This window comes from Myxine glutinosa, chromosome 2 (genome assembly GCF_964187855.1).
Source record: "Myxine glutinosa chromosome 2, kmMyxGlut1.1, whole genome shotgun sequence".
Taxonomy (NCBI): Eukaryota; Metazoa; Chordata; class Myxini; order Myxiniformes; family Myxinidae; genus Myxine; species Myxine glutinosa.
In genome coordinates, this window is record NC_136262.1 from 149,686,579 (window position 1) to 149,697,798 (window position 11,220).

General features: G+C 48.2%; 1 protein-coding gene across 1 annotated transcript in view; it reads right to left on the reverse strand.

Moving 5' to 3' along the window:
- The window catches only part of LOC137421183 (methyl-CpG-binding domain protein 2), a 29,855-nt gene extending 22,386 nt beyond the window's left edge, over nucleotides 1-7,469 (reverse strand). Inside the window, exons 1-2 of the mRNA XM_068106981.2 lie at nucleotides 7,174-7,469; nucleotides 6,075-6,239 (exon numbers count right to left, since the gene is read on the reverse strand). Of these exons, the coding sequence (XP_067963082.1) occupies nucleotides 6,075-6,239; nucleotides 7,174-7,286 (278 nt within the window). The 5' untranslated portion in view covers nucleotides 7,287-7,469. The remainder of the gene's footprint in view (nucleotides 1-6,074; nucleotides 6,240-7,173) is intronic.
- Nucleotides 7,470-11,220: the final 3,751 nt, after the last annotated feature.

The window sequence follows — 11,220 nt, forward strand, 5'->3', positions numbered from 1 at the left end:
AAATGACAGAATATGTCTTTATTAGAAAAAAAAAAGAACCTTGAAGACGATGCTGCTAACAAAATACACCGCTCTAACGCATAACCACGAGTTTAAACTACATTTACAACAAATATGAAAACTATTTTCATATCACAATGTTAAATATAGAATATATAGAATATAATGTTAAAAAAAAAGAGCCCCATCTTCCAATGGTAAACAATCCTTCAAAAAATTCCTGGATCCGGAATAATATCCTGAGCTTCACCAAAAACGAATCAATTTTTCCTTATCCCAAGGGCAATCATCCCACCAACTTTCATCCAAATCCGTTCAAAACTTTTCCAGATATCTTGTTCACGAACACACACACACACGCGCGCACGCACACACACACACACACACACACACACACACACACACACACACACACACACACACACACACACACACACACACACACACACACACACACACACACACACACACACACACACACACACACACACACACACACACACACACACACACACACACACACACACAACTCCCTAGCGGGAGTAACTAGAACGAGCAACGACACATTGTAGACCCGCAATGAGACATTGTAGACCCGCAATGAGACATTGTAGACCCTCAATGAGACATGGTAGATTGTAGTCTTGTTTTGCGCCGGTGAATTTTGTGTGGCAAATAAATGGAAGGATGTACTAAATGAAAGGTCGTTGGTTGTAAATGAAAGGTCTAAATGATCTGGTAGTAAATGTGTAAAGGTCAAAGTTCTGAAAAGCTGGAAAGGTCAAATGGTCTGAAGATATATAGGTTGAAAGGTCTTGAAAATGTCTAAATGCGTTTGAAAGGTCGAAGGGGTCTAAAGAGTGTACATTTAAAGTCTAAAACGTTGGAATTGTCTTAAGGGTCCTAAAATGTATAAAAGGGTCTAATGTTCAAAGGGGTCTACATGACATTAAAAGGTATGAAAGGTCTAAAGGTCTAAGGATTCTAAAGGGTCTAAAGGGTCTTAGGAGTCCGAGGGGTCTGAGGAGTCTGAGGGGTCTGAGGGGTCTGAGGGGTCTGAGGGGTCTGAGGGGTCTAAAGGGTCTCAGGGGTCTAAATGGTTTTAGGGTTAAAGGGTGTTGGGGTTCTAAACGCTCTTAGGGGTCTTAAAGGATCTTAGGGTTTGAAAGCATCTTCAGGGTCTTAAATTAACTTACGGTTATAAAGGGTCTAAAGCGCCTTTGGGGTCTAAAGGGTCTTAGGATTCTAAAGGCTCTAAAGGGTTTTAGAGGTCTTAAAGGTCTTTGTGGTCTAAGGGTTTTAAAAGGGTCTTTGGGTTCTAAAGGGTCTAATGTAATTAATACACATTCACGTTCTGTGTGGACAGACAGACAGAGAGACAGACAGACCGACAAACGGACCCAGATGCAATACCCTCTCCTTTTGTGAAGGTAACAAACGAAGGTAACAAACGGCACCAGATCAAGCACTGCACCAAGGTATTCCCATCGGTTTGCTGCTTACAATTTCTCCCTTTGCCAGCGCAGCGTCATCACGATCAATGTTCTGCAGAATTGAGCGACACAACCTGGGACGTGATGTCCTTACTGGATATGGTGTGGCGCTAGCAAATAGGTTCATTAAATGCATTGCTATCATTGCCTACAGGTAAAGCAAACAAAATCCTGTATTATCAAAAACAGAGGCATCGACACAAACTATGATCTGGAGGGGACGAGAATCAATATTTTGTTGCAGTTGGCCTAATGTACATTTTAACGAGCACAACACCTTAGCGAACTAATATATTATCCATAAAGGTGCAAATGAATTGTGAAGAAAACAAAAACAATATTTAATCATTATAACAAAATGATCATCAGGACCTTAATTCAGAAGGAGTTACAAATGACCATTTTAGTACAATTATACAGGTAGATAAAACAGAAAATAAATGTGGCTTTGATGGAAAGCCTGCATCATCGATCACAATATGGGGGTATCACTTAAACAAGATGCAGGGGTATCGCATGAGCACCATGCGGGTGTGGGTATCTTGGGAATGCGATGCAGGGGTATGGTCGGAACGCAATGCAGGTGTATGGTCGGAACGCGATGCAGGTGTATGGTCGGAACGCGATGCAGGGGTATGGTCGGAACGCGATGCAGGGGTATGGTCGGAACGCGATGCAGGGGTAGGGTCGGAACGCGATGCAGGGGTAGGGTCGGAACGCGATGCAGGGGTATGGTCGGAACGCGATGCAGGGGTATGGTCGGAACGCGATGCAGGGGTATGGTCGGAACGCAATGCAGGGGTATGGTCGGAACGCGATGCAGGGGTATGGTCGGAACGCGATGCAGGGGTAGGGTCGGAACGCGATGCAGGGGTAGGGTCGGAATGCGATGCAGGGGTATGGTCGGAACGCGATGCTGGGGTATGGTTGGAACGCGATGCTGGGGTATGGTCGGAACGCGATGCTGGGATATGGTCGGAACGCGATGCAGGGGTATGGTCGGAACGCGATGCAGGGGTAGGGTCGGAACGCGATGCAGTGGTATGGTCGGAACGCGATGCAGGGGTATGGTCGGAACGCGATGCAGGGGTATGGTCGGAACGCGATGCAGGGCTATCTAGTCATCTGGAGGCAGAGATGTCAATACACCTGCATGCAGAGGTGTCGATACGTCTGGATGCAGAGGTGTCGATACATCTGGATGCAGAGGTGTCGATACATCTGGATGCAGAGGTGTCGATACATCTGGATGCAGAGGTGTCGATACATCTGGATGCAGAGGTGTCGATACATCTGGATGCCGAGGTGTCGATACATCTGGATGCAGAGGTGTCGATACATCTGGATGCAGAGGTGTGGATACATCTGGATGCAGAGGTGTCGATACATCTGGATGCAGAGGTGTCGATACATCTGGATGCAGAGGTGTCGATACATATGGATGCAGAGGTGTCGATACATCTGGATGCAGAGGGGTCGATACATCTGGATGCAGAGGGGTCGATACATCTGGATGCAGAGGTGTCGATACATCTGGATGCCGAGGTGTCGATACATCTGGATGCAGAGGTGTCGATACATCTGGATGCAGAGGTGTCGATACATCTGGATGCAGAGGTGTCGATACATCTGGATGCAGAGGGGTCGATACATCTGGATGCAGAGGGGTCGATACATCTGGATGCAGAGGTGTCGATACATCTGGATGCAGATGGGGTCGATACATCTGGATGCAGAGGGGTCGATACATCTGGATGCAGAGGGGTCGATACATCTGGATGCAGAGGTGTCGATACATCTGGATGCAAGGGTGTCGATACATCTGGATGCAGGGGTGTCGACACATCTGGATGCAGAGGTGTCGACACATCTGGATGCAGAGGTGTCTACACATCTGGATGCAGAGGTGTCGACACATCTGGATGCAGAGGTGTCGACACATCTGGATGCAGAGGTGTCGACACATCTGGATGCAGAGGTGTCGACACATCTGGATGCAGAGGTGTCGACACATCTGGATGCAGAGGTGTCGACATCTGGATGCAGAGGTGTCGACACACCTGGATGCAGAGGTGTCGACACACCTGGATGCAGAGGTGTCGACACACCTGGATGCAGAGGTGTCGACACACCTGGATGCAGAGGTGTCGACATCTGGATGCAGAGGTGTTGACACATCTGGATGCAGAGGTGTCGATACATCTGATTGCAGAGGTGTCGATACATCTGGATGCAGAGGTGTCGATACATCTGGATGCAGAGGTGTCGATACATCTGGATGCAGAGGTGTCGATACATCTGGATGCAGAGGTGTCGATACATCTGCATGCAGAGGTGTCGATACATCTGGATGCAGAGGTGTCGATACATCTGGATGCAGAGGTGTCGATACATCTGCATGCAGAGGTGTCGATACATCTGGATGTGAAAGTGTCGATACATGGATGAGGAAGTGTCGATACATCTGGATGCGCAGGTGTCGATATATCTGGATGCGCAGGTGTCGATACATCTGGATGCGGATGTGTCAATACATCGGGATGCGGCGGTGTCGATACATCGGGATGCGGCGGTGTCGATACATCGGGATGTGAAGGTGTTGATACATCGGAATGCGGAGGTGTCGATACATCGGGATGCGGAAGTGTCTGTACATCGGGATGCAGAAGTGTCGATACATCGGGATGCGGAAGTGTCAATACATCGGGATGCGGAAGTGTCGATACATCGGGATGCGGAAGTGTCGATACATCAGTATGCGGAGGTGTCAAACATCGGGATGCGGAGGTGTCGATACATCTGGATGCGAAAGTGTCGATACATCAGGATGCGGAGGCGTCGATACATCGGGATGCGGAGGTGTCAAACATGGGGATGCGGAGGTGTCAAACCATCGGGAGGCGGAGGTGTCAATACATCTGGATGCGGAGGTGTCAATACATCGGGATGCAGAGGTGTCAACACATCTGGATGCGGAGGTGTCAACACATCTGGATGCTGAGGTGTCAAAATATCTGGATGCGGAGGGGTCAATACATCAGGGAGGGGTCAATACATTGGGATGCGGAGGTGTCAATACATCTGGATGCGGCGGTGTCAATACATCAGGGAGGGGTCAAGACATCGGGATGCAAAAGTGTCAATACATCTGCATGCGGAAGTGTCCATACATCTGAATGTGGAAGTGTCAATACATCTGAATGCGGAGGTGTCAATGCATTGGGATGCGGAGGGGCCAATACATCTGGATGTTGAGGTGTCAATACATCTGGATGCTGAGGTGTCAATACACCTGGATGCTGAGGTGTCAATACATCTGGATGTGGAAGTGTCAATACATCTGGATGTGGAAGTGTCAATACATCTGGATGTGGAAGTGTCAATACATCTGGATGTGGAAGTGTCAATACATCTGGATGCAGAGGGGTCAATACATAGGGATGCAGAGGTGTCAATACATCTGGATGCTGAGGTGTCACTACATCTAGATGTGAAGGTGTCAACTCATCACGTCCCAGAGGTGTCAACTCATCACGTCCCGGAGGTGTCAACTCATCACGTCCCGGAGGTGTCAACTCATCACGTCCCGGAGGTGTCAACTCATCACGTCCCGGAGGTGTCAACTCATCACGTCCCGGAGGTGTCAACTCATCACGTCCCGGAGGTGTCAACTCATCATGTCCCATAGGTGTCAACTCAGCACGTCCCGGAGGTGTCAACCCATCATGTCCCAGAGGTGTCAACTCATCACGTCCCGGAGGTGTCAACTCATCACGTCCCAGAGGTGTCAACTCATCACGTCCCGGAGGTGTCAGCACAATACAGTACCCATTGTATAAACTGTATCAAATACAACATTACAAGAAAATTGCTGAGAATATTGAGGTGGGTGGCACACAACCGGAGATTCAAAGCATATTCAAGAGTCGAACGGCACTCGGTAGGGCGCATTCCTCCGCCAGGCTCAATAGTTTACGTTTTTGTTTCCCACTGATAAGCCAGATCAGGATCCGGATCTTAACAAAAAATCTCATCAGCTTGTTCTCGTCACATATCCAACTCATCCACCTAGTTTTGTCTCAACTCGCCCACGATTTTGAGAAATCCTGCTATGTATCATTTTTGGCCCCATCTATTAATGGCGAAGAATCACATTAAAAAATACGAGTATCCAGATCCATATTCAGATCTTCACCAAAATCTAATAATTTCGACCTTATCACACAACCAACCTCTCGACCAAGTTTCGTCCAAACCCGTCCATGACTTTTTGAGATATCCTGCTATGTATCATTTTTGGCCCCATCTATTAATGGTGAAGAATCACTTCAAAAAATTCGAGTATCCAGATCCGGATTTAGATCTTCACCAAAATCGAATCATTTCGTCCTTGTCATACACCCAACCTTTCCAGAAAATTTGGTCTGAATTCATTAACAACTTTTCAAGATATCCTGTTCACAGACAAACAAACAGACAGACAAACAGCAGGGGTGAAAACATAACCACCATGTATTGACCCCTCCGCACCAGCACCACCAGGTAATCAACGTGAGATTACCACCAGCAAACTGTCCTCACCTGACAATCTCACCACTTGCCATGGGCCTCCTATTCACCGGAGGGAACATGGACATGGGAGCAGGCTTCCTTGCGGTGGACAACATGGGCCCGTTCTCACGTCGGCCATCAGGAAAGTGGCAGCTGCAGACCATGGAGTGCTGGCTCGGGTCTCGGTCCAGTCGGCTGAAAGAGAGCAGGGAGACCATCAAACGGAGGATCCACAATCACTTTCATTCCGATATTAAATAACCACAGATTACAATAGTTTGAAAAAAATGAATATCGGGTTAAAGTTAGAGCATCCATTGCAGACGTGAGGACAATTGGGTTGGACAGGACAATGCAGATTATGGCTGGGTTGATCAGACTCCCAGAAGTAGTGGTTACTGAGTTGCAGGCATTGTCTCTCTCTGTTCCAAAGTTTTATTCAAATTTAGAATTAATTAATTTTTAAAAAGAAATAATTAATTAATTAATATTGACCTGTCGGAATGTCTTGAGCATTCCATTCCGAGAACTTATTGAACGCCGCTCGCACAACACGTGTCCCACTACAATCGTATAAAACTAATTGTAGTTGGATTGTATTTTGCCAACTGTACCGAGGACACATGTAATCGCGAGCACACGACTCCAGTCGCAGAGTAAACTTTTTTTTTAATAGCTACAAACTTTCGCTGAGCATTAACGAACAGTGAAACTTGGGGTTCGGAGCACGTGTCCACCAAGGGCACAAAGGGGTTCCCGCGTGGTCATCCCACCGACCCGCACCCGCTCCAGCACATCCCGAGATTCCCGACTGGAAACTTTGAGCCTTTGTTCTGGGGACAGCATCGGCCGGCGTGGTGTGTGCACCGCACACCGAGCGACAAGACCGTACGACGGAGCGGTGTGCGAGTGACGAGCTCGGGAGGACCCCGGTGCAGGACGCGGAGGGGGGACGTGGTGCGTGCGGTGCGCGTCACGTGGTGCATGCGGTGCCGGTGGTGCGGTCACTCGCGCCTAATTAGAGTAATTAGAGTTCCCTTACCGGGGTCGATCAGGGAGATGAGAAAGGGGGGTTCCGTGCTCGGAGGAGGAGGAAAAGGTAACCCCAGCCCCATGGCCGGACCCTCACCTGATGAGTTTCCTCCATTTCTCAAATTCCTGTCGCGTCTTGGGAAAATGGAAGAACTTGCAGGCGTCGCGCTCACTGTAATGCCGGCAGTTAGCCACGAAGCACATCACCATGTCGGAGGCCGTTCGTCGCGGGCGATGACGGACGAGAAGGAAGAAGAAGCGCGAAGAGGAAGAGGAGGAGGAGGAGGAGAAGGTAACGGGTGAAGAAGAGTATGGCAGTTCCCTAAAGGGGATAAAGGCGAAAGAGAAGTGATAGCGTGGGATAAAAGGTGCAGCTGCCCTCCTCGTCCTTCCCAACGTGGTGCAGACCCTCCCTCCAGGCCGCTCTCAATGGCCATCTGCTTAAGAAAGGGTCCTCCCCACGGGCCCCACCCACCCCGGACACGACCCCTCCCCCAGCACCAATCACACACACGGCAGAACAATAGCCCAAGACGTCCATTATCTATCAATGCTAATCACCGATAACCACGTGATCTCACGTTGCTTTTCATGACACCAACACTAAAACTCACCTTTCCTTCTTGTCCTGCTCCTCCACTCTGTGCCCTTCATTCATTCATTCTTGACTACATCGTTCGACAATTACACCTGCTCTCTCTCTCTCCCTCTCTACGTGTTCATCAAGTTTGTTTCTTCGTCCGAACGAGGAATGCGCACACTTCATCATTAGGAATCGCTAAATGCTGCATTCCATTCCTCCCGCCAAAACTGTTCAGCTCGCATTGCCCTTTGGGGGTTTTAAGGTCAAATTGTCACGGATATATGATCTGAATGTCCGAGGGTCGTGCATGGGGTCACCTTGTCGGATACAGGATCTGAATGTCCGAGGGTCGTGCATGGGGTCTCATTGTCGGATACAGGATCTAAATGTCCGAGGGTCGTGCATGGGGTCTCCTTGTCGGATATACGATCTGAATGTCCGAGGGTCGTGCATGGGGTCTCCTTGTCGGATACAGGATCTGAATGTCCGAGGGTCGTGCATGGGGTCTCCTTGTCGGATACAGGATCTAATGTCCGAGGATCGTGCATGGGGTCTCCTTGTCGGATATACGATCTGAATGTCCGAGGGTCGTGCATGGGGTCTCCTTGTCGGATACAGGATCTGAATGTCCGAGGGTCGTGCATGGGGTCTCCTTGTCGGATACAGGATCTCAATGTCCGAGGGTCGTGCATGGGGTCTCCATGTCGGATACAGGATCTGAATATCCGAGGGTCGTGAATGGGGTCTCCTTGTCGGATACAGGATCTGAATATCCGAGGGTCGTGCATGGGGTCTCCAGGTCGGATACAGGATCTGAATGTCCGAGGGTCGTGCATGGGGTCTCCTTGTCGGATACAGGATCTCAATGTCCGAGGATCGTGCATGGGGTCTCCATGTCGGATACAGGATCTGAATATCCGAGGGTCGTGCATGGGGTCTCCTTGTCGGATACAGGATCTGAATATCCGAGGGTCGTGCATGGGGTCTCCAGGTCGGATACAGGATCTGAATATCCGAGGGTCGTGCATGGGGTCTCCTTGTCGCATACAGGATCTGAATATCCGAGGGTCGTGCATGGGGTCTCCTTGTCGGATACAGGATCTCAATGTCCGAGGGTCGTGCATGGGGTCTCCTTGTCGGATACAGGATCTGAATATCCGAGGGTCGTGCATGGGGTCTCCTTGTCAGATACAGGATCTGAATATCCGAGGGTCGTGCATGGGGTCTCCAGGTCGGATACAGGATCTGAATATCCGAGGGTCGTGCATGGGGTCTCCTTGTCGCATACAGGATCTGAATATCCGAGGGTCGTGCATGGGGTCTCCTTGTCGGATACAGGATCTCAATGTCCGAGGGTCGTGCATGGGGTCTCCATGTCGGACACAGGATCTGAATATCCGAGGGTCGTGCATGGGGTCTCCTTGTCGCATACAGGATCTGAATATCCGAGGGTCGTGCATGGGGTCTCCAGGTCGGATACAGGATCTGAATATCCGAGGGTCGTGCATGGGGTATCCTTGTCGGATACAGGATCTGAATGTCTGAGGGTCGTGCATAGGGTCTCATTGTCGGAAACAGGATCTGAATATCCGAGGGTCGTGCATGGGGTCTCCTTGTCGGATACAGGATCTAATGTCCGAAGGTCGTGCATGGAGTCTCCTTGTCGGATACAGGATCTAATGTCCGAGGGTCGTGCATGGGGTCTCCTTGTCGGATACAGGACCTGCATGTCCGAGGGTTGTAGGGTCTACTTGTCGGATATAGTATATACATGTCCGAGAGTTCTGGGGTCTCCTTGTCAGATACAGGATCTGAATGTCCGAGGGTTGGGGGGGGGGGGGGGGGGGGGAGGAGTTCCTTGTCGGATACAGCATCTGCATGTCCGAGAGTTGTAGCGTCTCCTTGTCGGATATAGTATATACATGTACGATAGTTCTGGGGTCTTCTTGTTGGATACAGGATCTGAATGTCCGAGGGTTGGGGGGGGGGGGGGGGAGTGTTCCTTGTCGGATATAGCATATACATGTTTGTCTATCTGTCTGTTTGTGAACAGGATATCTCAAAATGTTGTGGACGGATTCAGACGAAATTTGATGGAGATTGGAGATGTTGGATTGTGACAAGGACGAAATTATTCGATTTTGGTGAAGATCCAGATCTGGATTCGAGAATTTTTGAAGTGATTCTTCAACATTGAGTGATAAGGCAAAAACGATATATAGCGCATTATCTCAAAAAGTTATGGACGGATTCATCCGAAACTTGGTGGACAAGTTGGGTGTGTGACAAGGACGAAATTATTCGATTTTGGTGAAGATCCGGATCCGGATACGAGTTTTATTAATTTTTTAAAAATAGATTCTTCATCATTGAGAGAGAGGGCTAAAAACGATAGATGGTATGATCTCTCAAAAAGTTAAAGACGGATTCGGTCGAAACTTGGTGGACAGGTTGGGTGTGTGACCAGGGCGAATCAATTAGATTTTGGTGAAGATGCGAATACGGACCTGGATACAGGATTTTTTAAAGATTTTTTAAAAGTGATTCTTCACCATTGAGTGATGGAGCCAAAAACAATATATAGCATGTTATCTGAAAAAGTTATGGACGGATTTGGACGAAACATGGTGGAGACGTTGGGTGTGTAACAAGGACGAATCAATTCAATTTTGGTGAAGATCTGGATGCGGATCTGGATACAGGATTTGTTTGATTCTTTTGAAGTGATTCTTCAACATTGAGTGATGGGGCCAAAAACAATATATAGCATGTTATCTGAAAAAGTTATGGACGAATTTGGACGAAACATGGTGGAGACGTTGGGTGTGTGACAAGGATGAATTGATTCCATTTTGGTGAAGATCTGGATACAGATCCAGACGTGAGATGTTTTGCATTTTTTAAAGTGATTCTTCACCATTGAGTGATGGGGCCAAAAACGATATATGGCATGTTATCTGAAAAAGTTGCGAGTGGATTTGGGCGAAACTTGGTGGACAGGTTGGGTGTGTGACAAGAACGAATCAAGTCGATTTTGATGAAGATCTGAATACTGATCCGGATTCGAGATTTTTTGCATTTTAAAGTGATTCTTCACCATTGAGTGATGGGGCCAAAAACAATATATAGCATGTTATCTGAAAAAGTTATGGACGGACTTGGACGAAACATGGTGGAGACGTTGGGTGTGTGACAAGGATGAATTGATTCCATTTTGGTGAAGATCTGGATACAGATCCAGACGCGAGATTTTTTGCATTTTTTAAAGTGATTCTTCACCATTGAGTGATGGGGCCAAAAACGATATATGGCATGTTATCTGAAAAAGTTGCGAGTGGATTTGGGCGAAACTTGGTGGACAGGTTGGGTGTGTGCCAAGAACGAATCAATTAGATTTTGATGAAGATCTGAATACGGATTCGATATTTTTTGCATTTTAAAGTGATTCTTCACCATTGAGTGATGGGGCCAAAAACGATATATAGCAAGCATGTCATCAGAAAAAGTTGCGGACGGATTTGGGCGAAACTTGGTGGACAGGTTGGGTGTGTGACAAGGACG